Raw genomic sequence first — 21,584 nt, forward strand, 5'->3', positions numbered from 1 at the left:
ACTCTGCGCGGGTGGGAACATGGTTAAAGTAATGGGAACCGATGACATCACGGGAAAGTGGACATAATGTCCACCCAGAATGTCGGGGTGCAGCACCCAGGATCCCCAACCCCCTTCTTGCAGGAGCCGCCTCATGTCCAGATCACCATGTTCTGCCGCGTGCACCGCGCCACCACCCACTTGGGAGACAGCGTGTCCAAGTGCTTTGAGAAATGTGCCCTCGAGGCCGTGGGCATGGTCTGCCAGGTGACCGCTGGGCTCTTTGGGGAGGGGCTGGCTGGGGCCACACTGATGGCTGAGGGACAGTTCTGACCCCAGAAGTGTCCCTCAGCGTCCTGCTCCGATGGGTTCCCCCCTCCGGGAATTGCAGCCCCCCGCATGGGCAGGCGCGAAGCGAAAGACACCAGGGGGTGCCGGGGACCAGCCTCCGGCAAAATGTCGTGTCAGGGGTTCATGAAAGGATGGACAGCCTCGGCGACACGTTAAGGGCTGAAGGGAAGGGGATGGAGGAGACGCTGACACTGGATGGGGTGCAAGTATTTTCTGCCGAGAGACTCAGCAGGTCTTGATTTATTCATTTTTATTTATTTATTTTTTTTTATATATTTTTTTTTAAGATTTTATTTATTTATTTATTTATATAAGCACTGGGTACAGTCAGAAGCGCGGGAGGGTGAGAGAATTCACCAGAGCCAGAGCGGGGAGCAGAGCAGGCAGAAGGACCGAAGGACACTGCTGAGGGGAGCAGCGGGCGGCAGGAGAGGTCTGCGCACCATGCGGGACCCTCCTCCGGTGGCCAGGGAGCAGCCGGGGAATTGAACCGGCGCTGCAGAGGCCGCGGGCAGCTTCGCAACCCAGCGCTCAACCGCTGCGCCACCGGGGAGGCCCTATTCATTTTTAGTAATCAGAAAAATTACATCATCATGGGCAAAGCAGAAACAATGAGTGTATTTTCTTTCCATGGGCTACTGGCTCCTGCAGGTCTCAGCTAGACGGTGGCCTTCAAGGTTAATAGATAAAAAACCAAACCTAATACTAAAACTTATTATTCCCGCTGGCCAATGACCTAAGACAGTGGAGAGCCGCCAGGGCACCCCTATCCGCCAAAGCCTCAGCATCCAAAGACTCTTCTATTCTTATGGCCTTCAGCCGGGGACCAGCTGCTGCTCAGCTCTCAGAGCTTTTTCTACCTAGAAACTCCTTAACACAGTCAACTTCATTTAAAAACTTTCCTAAGAAACTTCTAAAAAAGCAAAAGAAGGACTTACTATAATAGTTGTGCTGGATGACTTGTCAGATGTGGACAATAAATCGTCCCCCATTGTCAAGTGGGCCAAATTGTTTAATAACTAATTTTCTAAACAGGCAATTTCCCGTGCCATGTACTTACAGTCTGCGGATGCGTGTCATCTATTGCCTAATGTACTTTCCAATAAATTTTTCTCCTTTTATGACCAAGAACCAAAAATGAAGGGATGTTAAATCTTCAGCCCCACAGGGTGAGGCACAAGGAATCTTCGGCCCCGCGGTGTGAGGCCCTTTAGCTTTGCTGCTTGCCGGTGTCTTCTCTGGCTGGGGCATCAAGGCCCCCTGCAGCAAGGGGGCGGACAGAACATTTGAGGAGGGTTGGGGAGGAGGTTCTGCCAATTCATGTAGGGCTTTTCCGCAAGGGGGGGCTTGCCCTGGCGGCCCCTGGGCAGGGGCCGCCCGCTCTGTGTCCCTGGGGGCGGGGGGGCTGGCTCGTCCTCCCCACCCGGCTGCCTTTCCCTCGTCTGACCACCTGGCTGGACCCGGCGCCGGCTGAACCGCTGAACCGCGCGCTGCGGGCCAACAGCCTCATCTCGGTTCTGGTCTGAGGGAGTTTCAGTGTCGCCCCGAGGGCGCTGTCAGCCGGGCCCTCCATGGGCCTGGCGGGGACAGTCCTCGCTGGTCGGTGTTTTCCTCTTCAAGGGCTGTTGCGTTTTGTCCGATGCTTTCTCTGTGCCTATTGAGGAGATTCTGTGATCTTATTTTTATTCCCGACTTACACGAAGTGATTTTGGAAATCGTGGAGGCAGTCTCCCCTCCCTGGGCGAGCCCACTTGGTTCCGGTGTGGGATCCTCTTGGCTGTCGCTGGGGAAGGCGCGCTTCCGTCCTTCTATCCACAAGCCTCTCTTGGGAACCCCCCTGGCTGCATTTGTTGCTAGGAACTGAAACGCCTTGTCAGCGCGCTGGCCGTGAGGAAGCAAAGCCTCCCGTGTCTTGGAGGGATCCAGAGAGAGTCCTAACGTGGGTGGTGGTTGCAGTAGCCCGGCGGAGGCCTGCAGCTCGGGACCAGAGCGCCTCGTGCCTTAGATGTTGGCTTCTGGGACACGGAGGGCCGGGCCGGGCCGTGCAGGGGGCGCCCAGTCGGCTGGCGTTGAGGGGCGCGTCCGAGCGCTGGCCTGGCTCCGCCCCTGAGTTCGTTTCTAAGGGACACGTGACCCCAGGGATCGGGAATGCCCCAGGAAAAATAAGTGTTTTACTCTTGCTTTTTTTTGAGGCTGGGAAACTTATTCCCAAAGACTTCTGAAAGCCTAGTGGGTGATTTATCGAAAGGCAAGCCGGTCTCTAAGAAAGTCGCTGAGACCGCCCTCTGCCCCCCAGTCTCAGGCCAGCGTGCTGGAGGGGCTCTCCGACTCCGACCTGAGGCACTTCGGCACGCTCGTGTCCGCCGTGGTCTCCCAGGCCTGGCCCCGGCGCCGCGGGGCCGCCGTGGACGACGAGGAGGAGGTCCTCGAGCACCTGCTCACGGGCCCGGACATCAAGCACATCTTCAAGTTGTGCGGTACGTGCCGGGTCTGCCCGCTCGGTCCTGTCCTGCCCGCTCGGCAACCGAGAGCCTCCCCGTGCGGGCGCATGCGGACCCGAGCGGGGGTGCTCCTGGCTGGCGGGCCCGGAGGACGCGCTGTGGGCAAGGAGGCCGTGTGGGAGATGCCAGGGCCGGCGCGGAGGGACACCCGCCCGGGCGGGCTGGGGCTTATGTGGACGAGGGCCAAGCAGCGAGGTGTCCCTGGCCGTCTCGGGCCTCAGATGGGGCAGGAGTGACCCTACTGTCCTGGCCCTCTGCTTCGCCCGCGCAGGAAGCGATGAGAAAGTGCTGGCCGGCATCACCGAGGAGAGCAGGAGGCTGCTGGACGTGGCTGACTCCGTGTTCACCAGAGTGGCCAGCGACCTCCACAGTGGGGCGGTGCGCGTGGGGCAGCTGGAGCTGATCCTGAGGCACCGGGGCCAGTTTCTCGACATCTGGAAGATAAGTAGGTGGCCGGCGGGCGTGACTCAGTGACCAGGAGGGGGCACTATCCCCGCGCCCCGCAGCGTGGACATGGCTGCCAGGGAGGGGCGAGGTGGTGCTGGTTCTACCGGGACATTCTTTTTTTCAGAGAGAAGCAGCCTCCCGCCGCAGCGGGGGCAGTGTGAGATGACGGACGTGCTGGCGGGCCGAAGCCGCGAGCTGTCGTTTCTCAGGACAGAGCAGAGTTACGTCGACAGTCTGCTGAAGACGTGCGGGAAGGTGCAGGACGTGCTCGAAGGTGAGGGCCTGGGCGGGAAGCATTCGGGAGCCGTGGGGAGACGGTCAGCGGGGGCAGCAGGACGTGGGCGCCTGACCGCAAGGGGGGGCTTTTTAAGTGCAGGATGTTCTAGAAAGTGCTGTGGGTCCCGCAGCGGGCAGGCCTCTGCCTAGAGCCCCCGTCAAGACCCCCCGCCCCGCCATGCCCAGGAACCTCGGAGCTGGCCCTTGGCCCCGCTGGACTGACGGCCATGCTGACTGTCGGGCACCCTGGAGACAGCCTAGGTTCTCTGTAGCGTCAGTGTCCGTCTTGTCCTAGGCTTTGCTTTTGATATGCTGATCTCAGGTCCGGTTCCCGACTCTGACAGCTGTTTGTGTCCTGGTGACACAGTCAGTTGGAGACTTCAGGAGCCCCGGGGCCGCAGCCCCAGGCCCCTTCCATCCCGCGTTCTCCTCCGGCTCTAGGAGCGGCCTGTCCCGGCACCGGGTGGCAGGGGCGCGGGTGGACGCTTCCCAGCTGTGTCCTCTCCGCCCGAAGTGCCCGTCTGTCTGGGCGTCGGCGCACGAGCCCGTCTAGGGAAGTAAAGGCAGCGTTTGCTGACGGCTGGTTTGGCGCTGACATTCTTTTTTTTTTTTTTTTGGTTTCAAAAGTGGATTTTGGAGACATTGAAAACAGACATCTGGAAGACCTCGCGAGTCAAAGACTAAGCGACGTCATGGCGGTGGGTGCGCCGGGCGCGTCCTCTGAGCCGCAGGGCACGCGGCTCTACAGCCTGAGCCCCCAGCTGCGGGAGATGGCCCGCACTATGCACCTGCTCCGGGACAGCCTCGTCTTCCAGGCCTTCTGGCGGGAGGAGGCGGTGGCACACGGCTCGCCCGGGGACGTGTCCACGAGGCCTGTTGTCCTGCTCGAGGAGGTCCAAGAGAACGTGTTTTCTCCTTGCTTCCGTTCCTTCATGGAGGTGTACGAGAATGTGGAGTCGGGAGAGGTCACCTTCGAGGACATCGATAACATCTTCAAGGACTTTGTGGACAGATACAACGACCTGACCCATGAGCTCCAGCTCATGTGCCGCCTGAGCGCCGGGGACCCGGGGGACTGGATCCCAGAGCGTGTGCAGCAGATCCAGGAATACCACCGCCTGCACCTGGCGGCCGAGTCCGCCAGGGCCATCTTGACGGTCAAAGAGAATTTGGGCCTCACCGGTGACTTCAGCGTTCTCCAAATGTTGTTAAACTTTGTAAGTGATTTGGCAGAGACCCCTGGGTGGGGCCGGAACCCCAGCTCATACTCCCGGGGACCCGTGGCTTTCTGGTTCTGAAATGCTGGTTGGGTGATTTACAGCTTCTGCCAGGAATTCTCGTAGGGATTTTACCCGGTGCCTAGGGTGCCAAGGGCTTCGTTATAAATACCACGACTGCTTCTGGCTGGGTGTTTCCTGGGTCGTGACGAGCGCCGAGCATTTGGGGCAGGCCCGCGACCCTCTTGTGGCGTCCGATATTTGCGAGAAGGTGTCTGACCCCATTAAATTGTGGCCGGGCTCTGTGTCGTCCACTCCCACGCTGGGGCTGGCGGGAGCCGTAAGCCCCATGGACGCGTGCACAGGGAGCCGCCCTTGTGCTGGCCTGGAGAGCCCATCGGGCACCTGCGTGCCCCGGTCAGGCATGTGCACACCTGGGCCCATGCGCTTAGCTGGGATCCGGCAGCTGTCCTGCCTGGGCTTGGACCTTTGTTTCTTTTGTTTCCCCCTGAGATTTATTTATTTATGTGAACAAGAACTGGAGTACAGGCCAGAGATGCGGGGGGCAAGAGGATTCCCCAGAGACAGAGTGGGGAGCAGAACAGGCGGATCCACTGAAACCCACTGCTGAGGGGAGCAGCGGGGAGACAGGAGAGGTCTGCAGCGCCATGTGGGTTGCTCCCTGGCCGGGGATCAAACTCGTGCTGCAGAGGCTGCGGACAGCTCCATAGTGCTGTGCTTAACCCCTGGGCCACCAGAGAGGCTCCCGGACCTCCCTTTCTTTAAAATACACAAACAAGAACCCCTTCCTGGCAGGCTCCCGTGGCAGCGGCTCCATGGCGCGTCGGTACAGGCGTGGCCATCACTGGCGTGGTGGGGCAGCATCTGGGTCGTGGGGAGCTTCAGAGCGTGTCGCTGCTCAGCCTCCAGGGTGGAGCTGGTTCTGGTCTGCAGGGGAGTCTCTTCTTGCAGACGGACAACTTCAAGGAGTTTTGCCATGAAAAACTGGGCCGGATCAGCCGGCAGCTTATCAAGGCCAGGAAGCTCCTGCAGGACATCTCCGGGGCCCGGCTCGAGTTCCTAGAGGAGCTGGCCAGGCGGCGGGAGTTCATCTGCTGGGCCCAGAAGGCTCTCAGAGGTGCGCCCATCCTGAGGCTGTGGGGGTGGGGGTCCCCCGGGCGGCATGCTGTGTGGAGGACAGGGGAGCGCTGCCTTCTTGATTAGCTTATGCACAGCTGCAGACTGTGGGCTGACAATACTTGTCACATCCTGGCGTGGGAAGGCTTTCCTTGACCACTCCCCGGCCCCACACGCTGGGCAGCGACTGGGCGGGCGGCTTCTTGAAGACCTTGTTCCCTTTGGTTCTTTCCTCTGCCTGATCCTCATGGGTGACGGGGACAGCATTTGCCCACGAGCCTGTGTCCCCATGTCCCGGCTGGCGGCATCTCTGTGCCAGCCAAGGGCCTTGACGTCCGCTCACGGAGGGAGGGGCTGGGTGGGCAGGCCTGCGGGCAGCGGGTTTTTCCACCTTCCCACCCTGGGGTCACCCTGACACCCGTTGGCAAGGGAGTTGCCTGGAGAGAGTTGACTCCGTTCCTGACGTGGCTGCTCTCCACCACGCCTGTTTCACCTTGAGTGAAAGGGAGATGTGTGGGGACAAGGCTAAACCCCGTGGGCCTGCTCAGCCGCCGCCTGCGGCTCCGGCCGGGCTCTCGTCCCGGGGCCCTGCTCACTGCCGCCCCCGCAGGCATCACGGAGCTGAAGGTGTTCGTGGACCTGGCCTCCATCTTGGCGGGCGAGAACGACATGGACGTGGACCGCGTGGCCTGCTTCCACGACGCCGTGCAGGGCTGCGCCTCGCTGCTCTACGACCTCCCCATCACCGCCGGCTTCCGCGAGTTCATGGAGTACCTGGGAGAGCTGTGGAAGGCTCTGGAAAATGACCAGCACCTGCCCAGTAAACTGGTAGGGTGTGTTCCTGGCCCCGGTGCCAACGGCGTTTGATAACCCCGGCCCAGGGCCTCTGGGGGTGAGGGCCAGCGGCCGCAGGCACACAGGGCAGGTGGCACAGCCAGGAGCTGAGGCGGCAGCTCTTCCTTGGTTCTCCTGGCTGTGCTTGGGGCCCCCAAAGGACCTCAAGGACGAGGGGTTCCACGGCACCCCAGTTCTGAGCACCTCTCCCAGCTGGGCTCCCGCAGACGCGAGGCCTTCCCCCGGGCTGGGCCTGGCCTGGCCACCATCTGTCCTCCCGAGTCTCAGCCGGGTGCCTCCTGCACTGGCAGGGCTGGGCGGTGGGGCCGGGACCAGCCCCTTGCAGCACAGCAGCCCACACGGGGACTGAGCAGGGCACTTGGGTCACAGCTGCGGAGGGAGGCCTGCCCTGGGGGTGGATGCCCCGGGGGAGGGCTAGTGGGGCGGCAGGAGGAGGTGGCTGTGCAGGGGGCGGGGAGGGAGGTGGCAGGTGCCAGGAGGAAGACGACCATGGCCACGGCCTCCTCTCCTGTCCACAGCGGGACTCCGCCAGGAACCTGGAGTGGCTGCAGACGGTGAGGGAGAGCCACGGGTCCGTGGAGCTGTCCTCCCTGTCCCTGGCCACCACCATCAATAGCAAGGGCGTCTACGTGATCCAGGCCCCCCCACGTGGCCAAAAGGTGAGCCCCGCAGGCCGCCAGGGCACTCCAGGCTGGGGTCACCAACAGAGAACACCCCCTAAGCGCGAGCTGTTCCCAGATCTCCCCAGACGCGGTCCTGCACCTGCTGCTTCCCGAGAGCCACAGGGACCCCGGGCAGGAGCGGCGCTACTCCCTGGAGGAGCTGAAGGAGCTGCTCAACAAGCTCATGCTGATGTCCGGCAAGAGAGAGCGCAGCGCCACGGAAGTCGAGGCCTTCTCCGAGGTGAGAGCCAGTGCTTCTGAGGCATGTGGGGGCCGCACTGACACCTGGCGTCCACGGGCAGCGCGCCCCAGTGCTCGCTCCTTCTTAAAGCCTGTGCTGTGGGCGAGGTGGTCAGCCGGAGCCCTCCTCAGTGACCCGGCAGGACACTGACGACGTAGCAGCCCGTCCCAGGCACAGGGTCGCTGCAGCCCGGGTTTCGCCTGCATGGCCACGGCCCCTCCCACAGTTTGCTCCAGGCATGGTGCCCATGACTGGGGCAGGCTCAGGGGCGTGGGGGCGTATCCCGTCCTCCTGGCCCACCCGCATGCTGTCATGGACACAGGCCTCACACGGTGTCTCCCCTGGCCCGTCCACAGGTTTTCTGTGGTGTGCAGAACCTGGTGCAGGCCTTCATCGACCTCTACTCGGCCGGGAACATGCTGTTCAGGTCCTGGGCGGCCCGGGTGATCTGCGCCCCCCAGGAGGGCTCCATCATCATGGACTTCCACTTGGGGCCAGTGAAGCAGCTGGCGGGGCGCGGGCCACTGGCTGGCCTGCTGATGGACGTCTGCAGGGAGCTGGAGGCCTTCCTGGCGCACTGGCAGGGCTCCGTGGCCCAGGCGCGGGCCGAGCACATCTACCTGAACTACTACACGGCCGAGCAGCTGGTGTACCTGAGCGTGGAGCTCGGGGAGGGGGTCCCCAGCAAGGCCGCTCTCACCATGCTGTCCTTCCTCAAGGGCGGCTGCACCCCCAGGGATGTGGCGGACGCCTGCAGGGGAGCCAAGAGCCAGGCCGCCAGGCAGCAGAGGCGGGAGCTGGGGGAGCTGCAGGCACTGGTGACCTCCGAGCCCAGCCTGGTGGGCAGTCTGAGGGTGTTCCTGGAGCAGTCTATGCAGTGCATGGGCACCTTCCTGCCCGCCTACCTGGACCTGGACAGCCTCGGCCGCTGTCTGGCTCGCCTGGCTGAGGCGGCTGGGCCTCTGGTGGAGCGACAGCTGCCCAAGGGCCTGCAGGGCGGCCAGCCCAACCTTGTGGTCTGCCCCCAGGCTGAGGTGCTGCCGGCCACCCTGGCCATCTACATGCAGAGCCCAGAGCAGCCACTGCCCAGCTACGACGAGGTGCTGCTCTGTGGCCCAGGCACCACGTTCGAGGAGGTGGCGCTGCTCCTGCGCCGCTGCCTGGCCCCTGGTGCCCGCGGCCGCCGGCTCTACAGCCTGCTATTCGCCGACCGGCTCAGCTATGAGGTGGGCTGCCAGGCTGAGGAGCTGCTCCGGCACCTGAGCTCCCGGCCCCGCCGCGAGGACTACCAGCTGGTGCTGGTCTGCGACTCTGAGCGGGAGCACTGCGGTCTACCCTCCGCCTTCAGCCAGCACAAGGTCCTGGTCACTCCCCAGCAACCCCTGGAGGCCATCCAGGCCTACCTGCTGCACCATCTCCAGGCCCCGACTCAGGCCCCGGCGGCAGGGGCTGTGTTCCAAGACCAGGCGTGCGTCGGGATCGTGGCCTCGGAAAGAGCAGGCGTTGGTAATGATTGCTGTGGGGCAGGCAGGCCCCCTGTGTCCCCAGGCCCTGTCAGCCAGGCCTCTGGAAAGCCCTCCCGCAGGTGGGGAGGCTGAGCCGGGAGGCTTGTGGGAACTGGACTCACAGGGCCCCACTTGGGCGGCTCCCAGCTGGCCCCCCTATCCAGGGACCTCCTCACAGGCTCCTTCTTGGCCCCCTCAGCCACTCAGGTGGCATTGGTGGGGTGACCAGTGGAGGTCGCTTTGAGAAGCCAGCCCCTCGGGACCGGACTGTGGGGCCTGATGTGCCCCTCCCCACCCGAGCCTGGGCCCCATCCTGGCCCTGGGGTGGCATGGAGAAGCCACTGTGAATTGGGGATTCAGAGGTGATGGGGCCCTGTGGGGAGGGGTTGGCGGGGGAGCTCCTGAGGCCCCTGCCCTTGGTGCTCGCAACCCCTGACCCCACGTTCCCGGCAGGGAAGTCGCTCTACGTGAGGAGGCTGCATGACAAGCTGAAGCGGCGGTTGAACAAGGTGGATGTGCCTCTGAAGGTCATTCGCCTGACTGACCCCCAGGTGGACGAGCAGCAGGTCCTGGATGCCCTGCTGCCCTTCCTGGACGCCCACTATCAGGGGCACCCCATGATCGTCCACCTGGACGTGACCTCCACGGTGAGTGCTGCCTGCCTCCCCTGCGCGTGCTGGCGTCAGGCCCCCGGGGCGGGCCGGCTGGGGCTGTGGGCAGGCGGCCGCATGAGTGTGTGTGGCCCACAGGTGCGCACCGGCGTCCCGGAGTTCCTGTTCAAGCTGCTCGTGCTGCGGCACTTGATGGATGCGAACGGGAAAATGTGGCTCCGGAACCCGCGCCACTTATACATCGTTGAGATCCTGGAGGGCTCCTCGGCGGTGCCAGAGAGGGCTGCGAGGCAGGTGAGCGGCTGGCAGGGGCCCCTCACAGGTCAGGTGGACTCGCCTCCAGAGCCCCCCGTTTTGTCCTCGAGAAGCCACTGGGTGGTGTTAGGAAACATCCCTCTCCAAGCTGACTCTCTGAGGCCTGGACTGAAGGTCCTCCCGTGAGATCGTAGTGTCTTGGGTTGATGCTGGATCCGGGCGGCAGGGCTCCGAGGCGCAGCTTGTGTGGAGGGAAGCGCTGAGTCTCGGTGCAGCTGGGACCCGGCGCCATCCTGGGATACTTCTAGCCACAGGGACTTTCTTGCACACGCCCGTGCTCACACCCACACGTGTCCGCACGTATCACACGTGCACACGCATGCATGCACATTTCATGGGAACATTCGTTTCGGAAGACTCACCAGGAATAGGCCTCCCGGCTGCACTGCCCGCCCGTGCGCCTGGACGTGCAAAGCAGGACCACAGCCCCTGGGAGGCGGCCCCACAGAAGTGCCCCCAGAAAGCGATTCTCCGTAAAGGTCTGCAGGCAGAAGGCCTGGGCATGATGCAGAAGTGTTTTTACAAAATCCTGTTGTGACCCTTTTATTTGCTCCCCTTTCCAGAGCGCACGTGTCCCCCAGTTCGGCATCCTGGAGATCTTCCCCAAAGTCACCTGCAGGCCCCCCAAAGAAGTGATCAGCCTGGAGCTGAGCCCCACGCAGCGCCTCAGGGACCCGGGAATGGACGAGCAGGAGTTCTGCAGCGAGACCTTCCAGCGGCCTTACCAGTACCTGAAGCGCTTCTATCAGAAGCAGGACCTGGACAGCTTCCAGTACAAAGACGGCTCCGTGGAGGACACCCCCAGGGAGTGCCTGCAGCTTCTGCTCATCTACTGCGGGGTCCTCGACCCGTCCTGGTCGGAGATGCGCAACTTCGCGGGCTTCCTCAACTACCAGCTCCGGGATTGCGAGGCCTCCCTCTTCTGCCAGGCCAGTGCCACAGGAGACGTGCTCAGCGGCTTCAAGACCTTCGTGGTCACCTTCATGATATGCATGGCCAGGGACTTTGCCACCCCGACCCTGCACATGTCCGACCAGAGCCCTGGGCAGCCCACGGTCAGCATGCGTGGGGTCCGGGAGGAAGATCTGGCCCCTTTCTCGCTCCGCAAGAGGTGGGAGTCGGAACCTCACCCCTACGTGTTCTTCAACGATGACCACACGACCATGACCTTCATAGGCTTCCACCTGCAGCCCAACCAGCAGGGTGGTGTGGACGCTGTGGACCCCGCACACGGGGAGGTGATCAAGAGGAACGTGATGACCAGCAGGCTGTGCCGTGACCTCCAGTGGCAGCGCGTGCCCTTCAACATCAACTTTGACGAGCTGCCCCGGCACGAGAAGCTCGAGCGGCTTTGCCTGGCCCTGGGGGTGCAGTGGCCCTTCGACCCCGATGACACATATGAGCTGACCACGGACAACATGCTGAAGATCCTGGCCATCGAGATGCGCTTCCGCTGCGGCATCCCCGTGGTCATCATGGGGGAGACGGGCTGCGGCAAGACCCGGCTCGTCCGCTTCCTCAGCGAGCTGCGGCGGGGGAGCGCCGACGCCCAGACCCTGCTGCTGGTCAAGGTCCACGGAGGGACCACGGCGGACATGATCTATGCCAAGGTCAGGGAGGCGCAGGAGCTGGCACTCTTCAATAGGGACCAGCACCAGCTGGACACCATCCTGTTCCTGGACGAGGCCAACACCACGGAGGCCATAAGCTGCATCAAGGAGGTGCTGTGCGATCGGACGGTGGACGGCCAGCCCCTGGTCGAGGACTCCGGCCTGCACATCGTGGCCGCCTGCAACCCATACCGCAAGCACTCCCAGGAGATGATCTGCCGGCTGGAGGCGGCCGGCTTGGGGTACAGGGTCCGTGCGGAGGAGACGGCCGACAGGCTGGGCGCCATTCCCCTGAGGCAGCTGGTGTACCGCGTGCACGCCCTCCCCCCCAGCCTGGTGCCCCTGGTGTGGGACTTTGGGCAGCTGGACGCCGCGGTGGAGAAACGCTATATCCAGCAGATCGTGCAGAGGCTGGTGGGCCCCCTGGGGCTGGCCGCGGACAGGGTGCACGTGGTCGCGGAGGTGTTGGCTGCCTCGCAGGCCTTCATGCGGGCCAGCGAGGGTGAGTGCAGCTTTGTCAGCCTCCGGGACGTGGAGCGCTGCACCAGGGTGTTCCGCTGGTTCTACGACCACAGCCCCATGCTGCTGGGGCAGCTGCGGGCCTTCCTGGGTGTGGCGGACGCCCACCAACCCGAGCGAGACCCCGCACTCTGGTCCCTTGTGCTGGCCATCGGGGTGTGCTACCACGCCCCTCTGGAGGACAAGGAGCAGTACCGGGCGGCCGTGTGCGGCTTCTTCCCCGCGCCGTTCAACGACGCCAAGGCCATTCTGGAGGAGATCACGCTGGTCCAGGACCTGTTCCTGGCGGGCGTGTCCCTGAGGAAAGCCATCGCCAGGAACTCGGCCTTGAAGGAGAACGTCTTCATGATGGTCGTCTGCATCGAGCTCAAGATCCCGCTCTTCGTGGTGGGGAAGCCCGGCAGCTCCAAGTCGCTGGCCAAGACCATTGTGGCCGACGCCATGCAAGGCCAGTCTGCGCACTCGGAGCTCTTCCGGCACCTGAAGCAGGTGCACCTGGTGTCCTTCCAGTGCAGCCCGCACTCCACCCCGCAGGGCATCATCGGCACCTTCCGGCAGTGCGCGCGCTTCCAGCAGGCCAAGGACCTGCAGCGGTACGTGTCCGTAGTGGTGCTGGACGAGGTTGGGCTGGCTGAGGACTCACCCAAGATGCCCCTGAAGACGCTGCACCCGCTGCTGGAGGACGGCTGCATTGAGGACGCCCCTGCCCCCCACAAGAAGGTGGGCTTCGTGGGCATCTCCAACTGGGCTCTGGACCCCGCCAAGATGAACCGGGGCATCTTCGTGTCCCGCAGCACCCCCAACCAGCGGGAGCTCGTGGAGAGCGCCAGTGGCATCTGCTCCTCCGAGCCCCTGGTGCAGAAGAGGGTGCAGGGCTACTTTGCGCCCTTCGCCAGGGCCTATGAGGACGTGCTCCGGTGCCAGAGCAAGGAGTTCTTCGGGCTCCGGGACTTCTACAGCCTCATCAAGATGGTCTTCGCCACAGCGAGGGTGTCCAGCCGCGAGCCCTCCCCCCAGGACATCACCAGGGCCATCCTTCGGAACTTCAGCGGCAAGGACGACGTGCACGCCCTGGACATCTTCGCCGCCCACCTGCCCGAGGCCAGGTGCTTGGCAGAGGTCAGCACCATGCAGCTGATCGAGCAGAACCTGCTGGGCAACAGGTCGGCGCTGCCGGACGGCGAGCTGGACGGGGCCGAGTCCCGCTACCTGCTGGTGCTGACCAGGAACTACGTGGCTCTGCAGATCCTGCAGCAGACGCTCTTCAGCAAGGGCCAGCAGCCGGAGATCATTTTCGGCTCCAGCTTCCCCAGAGACCAAGAGTACACCCAGGTCTGCCGGGACATCAACCGGGTGAAGGTCTGCATGGAGACGGGCAGGATGGCGGTGCTGCTCAACCTGCAGAGCCTGTACGAGAGCCTCTACGATGCCCTCAACCAGTACTACGTCTACCTGGGGGGGCAGAAGTACGTGGACCTGGGCCTGGGCACCCACCGGGTCAAGTGCCGTGTGCACCCCGACTTCCGCCTGGTGGTCATCGAGGACAAGGACGTGGTCTACCGGCACTTCCCTGTGCCCCTCATCAACCGGCTGGAGAAGCACTACCTGGACATCGACACGGTGCTGGATGCCCCACAGCGGGCGGTGGCCGAAGAGCTGCGGCGCTGGGTCGAGCGATTCGTGGCCGTGGAGCCGGGCCCCTTCCAGGCCAGGCCCACGTACAGCCCGGCCGACGTGTTTGTGGGCTTCCACGCCGACGCCTGCGCCTCCGTGGTGCTGCAGGTGGCTGAGCGCTTGGGCCGCGGCCCCCCGGTGGACGACCTCTTCTCCGCGGTGTTGGAGGAGGCCAAGCTGGCCCTGCTGGACTGTGCCACGCCCGACGCCATGGTCCGGCTGCGGGGCTGTGCCCTGGACAGCTTCACGGCGCAGGCCCTGGCGCGCACCTACTACAAGGAGCAGCAGCACGACTCCTTCGCGGACTTCCTGGGCGCCCACCTGGGCGCCCACCTGGGCGCCGCGGACTGGGGCCAGCACGCCGTCTTCACGGAGGTGAGACCCTGCGCCCGGGCCCGGCCCCAAGGGATCTTCCCCGGTGTGAGCGGGAGCCGTGGCGTGCGAGTGGCGGACCAGACCCTCGCAAGTGGGTGGCGGAGCCAGGGCCAGTGCCCCTCCTGGGGACATGGGGCAGTGGGCGCAGGCAGGTCTCAGGTGGGCGAGCCCGTGGGGGGTCGGGCAGACCATGAGGGGCCGCGGGGTTGAAGGGACGCCCTCGAGAGGCGGGCAGGTGCCGCTTGCACGGCGGCCGAGCAGAGAGCCAAGGAGGAAACCGCAGTCTGGGCAGGACACGGAACTGAGCCTCGATCATTGGGCTGAGGGCCGGTGGGGGTGCCGGGGGCCCGTCAGCAGCCGAGCAGCTTGGTCTCCCTGCGAGGGGTGTGTGCCGAGTTGTGCCACTGCCCGGAGGCGGGTGCACGGTCTGGAAAAGGACTGCCCTCGCAGAGCCACGCACACGCTGCGGTCACGGGAGGGGAGCTCGGGCGCGGTGGTCATCTGCATGCTGGCTCTGCGATGGCGGTGTCCCGGCTGCCTTGGGTCCTCCCCTGGGCACCCTGGGGTGTGGGAGTCTCAGCCGAGAACCCTGGAGCCAGCGGCATGCCGGGGGTAGAGTGGTCAGCGCCACCTGGCAGGGTCCTGATGCCCCGAGCCAGCCAGGTGGAGGGGCTTGTCTGGCGGGACGCTCGGTGGTCAGGCCCGTCTGGGGCAGGATTCGGCAGCTGTGACAGCCGGGTGCCCGCAGCGGTGCTGGGCAGTGGACAGCGGGGGTCAGGGGCAAACTCGGTTCCAAGTGTGAAGCTAGGCTGGGAGGGGAAGTGGCGTGAGGTTGAGCCCCGGGCATCAAGGAAGCCCTGCCGGAAGAGCCTGGGGTGCTGGGGGGAGGGCCAGAGCCGCCTGCGCGCTCCCTCCTCGGCCTCTCGGGCGCACTGGGTGTGCACCCCTGCTGACTCTGGGCCCAGGAGGCGGCTCTTGAAATGACCGGCTGGCTCTGGGATCTAAACTGGCCTACGCGCCCCCGACCCCGGCCCCACCCCTGTGCCTGTCCCGACCCCGGCCTCTCCCCTGTGGCTGCCCCCGGCCCCAGCCTCAGCCACACTCCTGCCCTTGCAGGTCACCACTTTCTCCCGCCTGCTGACCAACCAGGACTGTGAGGCCCTGGAGGCGGAGGTGAGGGGCAGGGCCCTGAGGCCCATGATCCTGTTCCTGCAGAAGTTCGACACCGAAGTCTCCTTCCTCAAGAAAGTCCGGTGAGGCCCCGCCCGGGCCCCCCGCAGCGTCCACCCTGCAGCCCGCGGGTCTGGCACCTCGGCGGCCCCCAGCACCCAGCAGGGTTGCCTTGCTCCCCTGGGGGTCTATCTCCTCCCTCAGAGAATCCCACCGAAGCCTCGCTTTTCCCGTCACCGAGGGGCCTGCCGCCCTTCCGTGGGGACCGAGGACTCCCTGCTTCCCTCGCAGGAGCTGCCTGACGGGCGCCGCCGGGAGCAAGATCCTCATCATCCAGACGGACTTCGAGGACAGTCCTCGCAGCGCGCAGCTCGTCGCCTCGGCCAAGTATGTTGTGCTTTTGGGAAACCCCGACTTTTATCCAGCACCTCCTCTGGAATTTCTTCCCTGAGAGCGGTGCCCGCCCTGATAGGCGCAGAAGTAAAAATCAGCGGAGCCCTGCCGCGCCCTTCCCCGAGGGTGCCGAGCAGCAGACGAGGCGGGCACAGGCCAGGGGCAGCGGACAAGTCCCGCCCCCCAGGGCTGGGGGTGCACCTGGGGCTGGGGGGGCTGGGGCAGGAGGGGCGCCTGGGGCTGGAGGGGCCGGGGCGGGGGAGGGCCCAGGACTAGGGGACCTGGGGCTGGGGGTGCCTAGGGCTGGGGGGCACCCGCGGCTGGGGGGGCCCGTCTCATTACACAATTTGAATTTATTGCAAGTTCGAGGGCGGTGCGGCGTGGCAATGCCTTTTATAGTCTTCACAGGGGACACAGCACGGGCCGTGCTCCCTCGTTGCTTAGTGTCCGGCCAGAGCGGCTCTGGGCTCCAGCCCGTTGGAAACCACTTTCCACGCGACGGTGGCGTTATTGCCAGACCGTTTCTTGAAGGCTCCGTGGTCTCACCCGTGGTGGTTTGGGCCCAGCCCACGGAGGCCCGCAGGCCGGGCCGGGTCAGGCTTGCCACGCCGCTCGACGGCGGAGGGACTCAGGGACGGAAATTCCACCCCCCGCCCCGCCCCGCCCCGCAGACGCAGACGGCCCCGCGCTCGGGGGAGGGTTCCCGTCACGAGGCCGTGGCATCCGGTCCAGGATACAAACCCGGGCTCGTGAGATTGGACTCGACAGTTCCCGGGACCCTCCTCAGCCCGTCGCGACTTTGGTGGCGCTTATTAGCCTTTGCCTCATGGCGCTTTGTCTTCCTTGCTTTAAATTAGATATTCGACCATCAACGAGGTCAACAAGCTGCCGAGAAGCCAGGACTGTGTCTTCGTCTACTTCATCGCAAAATTGCCCCGGCTGGGGAGCGGCTCGGGCTACGTGGGCTTCCACGGAGGTAGGCCCCAGGCTGGCGGCACATCTGTTCCCCGTGCCCGGCCTGTCCAACGGGGGCCTCGGGACCCCGACGCTCATCCCAGCAGCCCCTGCCTGCCATGGCCGGGCACTGGTCACGCCGGGGGCGGCCAGCGGGCATCTCCCCCTCCGGCACCCGCCAAGCCCAGCCCCTCCCCTCCCATGGCCACGAAGCCCTGGGCACTCGGGCGACTCTGGGGGACGTTGCCTCCTGCCCCCCTCCCCGTTTTGGGGAATGGATCACAACTATTCACGCCACAAGGAGGTCGCTGTCCTAACACAGAAGTCACGGTTTAAATAACGTCATCGATAAGCGGAGGCAAAGCTCTCCAGGGACGGGTCCTCCCACCCATCACCTGCTCTGGGGTCCAGGGGGGTCCCACGTGCACATTAGACCACAGTGCCCCAGGCCTCACAGAGTGGAGGCCTTGCAGAGTGTGGGACCCTCAAAGAGTGGGGGCCTCACAGTGTAGGAGTCTTGCAGAGTGGGGGACCCTCGCAGAGTGGGGGCCTCGCAGGGTGGGAGACCACAGAGTGGGGGACCCTCACAGAGTGGGGCCTCGCAGAGTGGGGGTCCTCGCAGAGTGGGGGCCCTTGCAGAGTGGGGGCCCTTACAGAGTGGGGGTCCTCACAGAGTGGGGGTCCTCGCAGAGTGGAGTGCTTCAAGGCGAGGCTGCGTGTGAGCAGCCGGTGTTGGCAGTTTCTGCCACAGTCGGGGCTTGTCCAGGCCTGGCCGGGCCCAGGCTGGGCTGCGCTGGGGGGACCAGAGTTGCAGCCAGTGTCCCCGCAGGGCTTTGGCGGGCCGTGCACATCGACGACCTGCGGCGGTCCCCTGTCATGGACTCGGACGTGACGCGGCTGCAGAATGTGGCCATCAGCCAGCTGTTCAGGCCAGACGAAACACACACACGTATGTCGTGGGGGGTGGGGGGCATTGGGATGCAGGCGGGGCTGGCCGTGAATGGGGTGGTCAGAGGCCGGGGCTGCCGCAGGTGGACACAGAGGGCCAGGCGGGGCAGCGGTGCTGGAGCCCACATGGCCGGCGCCCCAGTCTGGCTCCAGAAGGAAGCTGGTCCTGTCTGCCCCTCACAGCGGAGACGGGCCCCGGGGCAGGAGGCGTGGAGGAGCCCATGGAGGTGGAGGCAGAGCATCCTGAGGCCGAGCAGGGCGGATGCCACGTGAGTGCCAGCCCCCCGGAGCTGCACCCCCACACCCGAGCCCCAGCGGCTCGGCCTGGCGCCTCCCTCCCCGTGCAGGTGGGGGCGGCTCCCAGGTCCTGGGTCACCGTCCCTTCCTGACGCCCCTGGCCGATCTGTCCCTGGAACCCTGCGGGGTGTCCTGCAGTGGCCCCCCAGGACGTAGAGGGCGCGGGGCGGGCGCAGGCTCCGCAGGGCAGGGAGCAGGCCCACAGCTGGCGCGGACTGTTCCCCTGGCGCGGTGGTAAGCGCGCTGGCCTGGCAGGCACAGGTGCTGGACACCACCAGCCTGCTGAGGAGCTGCATCCAGGGCGCCGTGGGGCTGCTCCGAGACCAGCGGGAGGGTGCCTGGCGCAGCGTGCGGCGCGTGGAGCTGCTCCTGGGCCTCCTGAATGAAGACAGCCCAGCTGCAGGTGGGCCCCCCGGCCAGCCCGCCCCTCACACCCGTGCCGCCTGAGCCCCGGCCAGCTGCTAAGCGCCCACCTCTCCTCTGCCTCGCAGCTGCTTTCCTGCGGGTGGTCAAGATGCGCCTCTGTGACCTGCTGCGGCGGCAGGAGGAGCAGCACCTGCGCCAGATGCAGGAGTGGGTGGTCAGGGCCGCCTGGAACCAGGACGCCCTCCAGGAGGCCGGCACCTTCAGGTACGCCCGGTGTCGCCCCCGCTCCCCCCCCCCCACAGCCTGCTCTGACTCGCCCTGGCACCGGGCCGGGAGGGACCCATGGGAAGCCGGGTGGGTGGCCTGGGCCCCGGTGACGCTGTGTGTCCTCGGTCTCCCTCCCAGCCACCTGGGCGAGGGGACGCCCGGACGGGGTGGGCAGCCTCGCTTCTCACGGTGGCTCCTGAGCCCCTCTCAGTAGTTTGACAAGAGTCCTTCTCCGTCTGTATCTGCAGTTCCCGCTTCCCGCCCCCTTTACCCTGAGTTTGCCAGGTGTTTAGAGGGGCCCGGGGACCCCGCTTTTCTCTGCTGTGCTGACGGGTTGGGGGCTCTGGTGTCAGGCGCCGGGTGTGCTCGGGCCTCGCCCGCCTTTCAGGACTCGCTGTTCACGGCCCCAAGTCTAGGGTTCCCGGAGTCCACACCTCGATGTCAGTTACGGGACGCTACGAGGTGTCCACTAAGCCCCAGTTCAGGGCTGCGTCCAGTCTTGGCCCCTCGCTGCAGGTCCTCCTTGCACTGCAACCCCAGGGGCTGCGTTGCCCATGGAGCTGGCCTGGGCTGGGGCTGCAGGGGGGCCAGGGTGGGGCGGGGCCGGGCCATGCTGCTGACGGCGCTGCCCCCATGGCAGGCACACCCTGTGGCGGCGCATCCAGGCCACCGTGACCCCCCTGCTTGCCAGCCTCGTGGCCACCGTCGACCGGGACGACAACCTGGAGCTGCTGGCCAGGCCGGGGTCACCCCGCTGGGTGGGGCAGCTCTGGATGCTTGTGTTCAGCGACACGAAGCTCCTGGACATCCCCCTGGTGACAGGCGCCACGCGGTGAGCAGAACATCCTCCTCCCGTGGGAGGGAGCGCCCAGTGTGGCAGCAGCCGCGGCCCGAACCTGGGGCCAAATGCGAGGTCCCCACTGCAGCCTGGTGTCTCCCAGCTCATGGCCAGAGCCCCCAGCTATTCCAGGCCGCGGCCGCCTGCAGGCCAGTTTCTTCATGCCAGCCCTCCCTGCCTTGTGTCCACGGCGGGGACCTGTGGCCCCCGAGGCCGGATCTCCTGTGTGGCTGCCCCTGCGAGCTTCTTGTCTGCGCTCAGGGCTCCGGTTCTGGGCTGCACGCGTGCTAGTGACAGACGCAGTGAAAGTTTCTGAATTGCTTGGAGACACTTATGTGGAAGCCAGACGCCGTGATGGACAGCTGGTCCCCGGCCGCTCCACGTGGAGGGTCCGATGGCCATGCGCCGCAGACCCTGGCCGAGACCGTGGGTGCTGGCCGGACACCCCGCTGGGGCTCAGCTGTCCTTGCCTGTGAAGCCTTCCAGACAGCTGTCTGGGATGGCGGAGAGCGGCTTACAGGGGCCCGTGGGAGGGTGCCGCAGGACCGGCCCTCGGGCCCGGTCCTCTGGAGGCCACGTCACCGACACGCCCTGCCCTCCTGCCCACCCGCAGGCCCGGAGGCGAGGCGTCCCCCGTGGTGGTGCAGAGCTTCATGAGCCGGCCGCAGCATGTCTCCTGCCGCGTCCCTTTCAGCTGGAGGATCAGGGACTACCTGGAGGAGCTGAGCATGCAAGCCCAGTACACCACCGGCCACGAAGGTGACCGCCCGTCGGGCCCGGACAGAGCCCAAGCTCACTGGGCCTCGCCCGGAGGTTCCGCAGCAGCGGCTGCCCGCCCGGCAGAGCCGCCAGTCCATGCGGCGGTCCTGCTCCTCGGCCGTGCCCTGCTCTGCTGTCGCCCCAAGACAGCAGCCAGGGAGACAGGGACAGCCCGGGAAACAGTCGTCCCAGCCCACGCGGCGCGCTGGCCCAGTCTGGCCCAGCGGGAGGGCATCTGCCCCTTCCTGTCTCCCGAGGGCTCGGTCTCCGGTCCTCCTGGCAGTGCTCCCTCTGTAAAGTGAGTTTGGGGCCGGCCACATGGGATCCCAACCCCAAGGGCAGCCCCTCTGGCTTGCGACCTTGGTCCGTCTCATGGCAGGCTGGGCTGGCGGGGCTGCTTGTGACCGAGACATCATGTCAATTCTGCCGTGGCCTGTGTGTCCACTGGACAAAGCTAAAGTGTCTGAGCTGACCGTGAAAGCAGGCAGCCTGTCCACAGGCCCCTTGGCCAGGAGCACCTCCCCCGGGGTCGCCACCAGAACACTCCTGGGCAGTGGGCCCGGGGAGGCCGTGGTGCAGCGTTGCAGAGGCAGGCTGGCCGCTCACCTGCGCTGGTTCCCCAGGGCTGCCCAGGAAGCTAGTGGAGATCTTCCAGCAGACCCCACTGGGCGGCTTCCTGGCCCAGCTCCCGGAGCAGGAGTGGCAAGAGCTTCTGAAGTCCTACCTGAAGGACTTCCTCCTCCTGACCATGCGCGTGTCCACCTGGGAAGAATTGCGGGTGAGCACACCCCCGGGGCCCGCGGCACCCGCACAGTGCGGAGGTAAATGCCAGGCTTGTCCCAGCCCCCAGCCCGCCGGTGCTGTCTGCGCAGCGAGGGGTGGGGCGCCCTGGTACCTGGATGCTGCCTGTGCCCCCCACGTTGCCCGGCTGGACCCCAGACCCAGCCACACGGTTGCCCGCACATGAGGGTCCACGTCTGTGGTGGCTCCCCTGCATGCGTTTGGCTCCTCTTGAAAATTGGGTGAGCACCCCCGTCCGTGGTGGCTTGACCTGAAGACTCCAAACGGGACACAGAGGAAAGTGCAAGTGGGAGGTGTCCTGGCACCCATGGGCGCGAGGTCGCCAGGGCCATCTTAGGAGGCAGCAGGAAAACACCACAGTTGTTAAAAGTGGACGGCATGTGGCCAGGTGTCCAGCCCGGGCAAAGCTGGGGTCCCCAGCTGGCCGGGCACACCTGCAGCTTGGTTCTTCCTGTCCTTGTGGCCAAGGGGCTTCTGGAAGTTGCGAGTGCCCTCCCCCCCCCCCGCCGGCAGAGG

At 65.3% G+C, this 21,584-nt stretch overlaps 1 protein-coding gene across 1 annotated transcript in view; it reads left to right on the plus strand.

The window, feature by feature from the left end:
- Nucleotides 1-21,584, plus strand: part of RNF213 (ring finger protein 213) — a gene marked incomplete at both ends in the record, with an annotated part of 60,035 nt that overhangs the window by 20,473 nt on the left and 17,978 nt on the right. Inside the window, 23 exons of the mRNA XM_084238104.1 lie at nucleotides 124-246; nucleotides 2,627-2,807; nucleotides 3,103-3,276; nucleotides 3,403-3,552; nucleotides 4,182-4,771; nucleotides 5,744-5,909; nucleotides 6,519-6,736; nucleotides 7,282-7,422; nucleotides 7,502-7,666; nucleotides 8,023-9,172; nucleotides 9,625-9,818; nucleotides 9,921-10,076; nucleotides 10,661-14,275; nucleotides 15,392-15,528; nucleotides 15,737-15,832; nucleotides 16,696-16,814; nucleotides 17,622-17,741; nucleotides 17,924-18,087; nucleotides 18,293-18,440; nucleotides 18,529-18,667; nucleotides 19,311-19,502; nucleotides 20,122-20,267; nucleotides 20,891-21,045. Coding sequence (XP_084094230.1) covers nucleotides 124-246; nucleotides 2,627-2,807; nucleotides 3,103-3,276; nucleotides 3,403-3,552; nucleotides 4,182-4,771; nucleotides 5,744-5,909; nucleotides 6,519-6,736; nucleotides 7,282-7,422; nucleotides 7,502-7,666; nucleotides 8,023-9,172; nucleotides 9,625-9,818; nucleotides 9,921-10,076; nucleotides 10,661-14,275; nucleotides 15,392-15,528; nucleotides 15,737-15,832; nucleotides 16,696-16,814; nucleotides 17,622-17,741; nucleotides 17,924-18,087; nucleotides 18,293-18,440; nucleotides 18,529-18,667; nucleotides 19,311-19,502; nucleotides 20,122-20,267; nucleotides 20,891-21,045 — 8,439 coding nt within the window. The remainder of the gene's footprint in view (nucleotides 1-123; nucleotides 247-2,626; nucleotides 2,808-3,102; nucleotides 3,277-3,402; nucleotides 3,553-4,181; nucleotides 4,772-5,743; nucleotides 5,910-6,518; nucleotides 6,737-7,281; nucleotides 7,423-7,501; nucleotides 7,667-8,022; nucleotides 9,173-9,624; nucleotides 9,819-9,920; nucleotides 10,077-10,660; nucleotides 14,276-15,391; nucleotides 15,529-15,736; nucleotides 15,833-16,695; nucleotides 16,815-17,621; nucleotides 17,742-17,923; nucleotides 18,088-18,292; nucleotides 18,441-18,528; nucleotides 18,668-19,310; nucleotides 19,503-20,121; nucleotides 20,268-20,890; nucleotides 21,046-21,584) is intronic.

This window comes from Talpa europaea (genome assembly GCF_964194135.1).
Source record: "Talpa europaea genome assembly, chromosome: 7".
In the NCBI taxonomy this organism is placed as follows: Eukaryota; Metazoa; Chordata; class Mammalia; order Eulipotyphla; family Talpidae; genus Talpa; species Talpa europaea.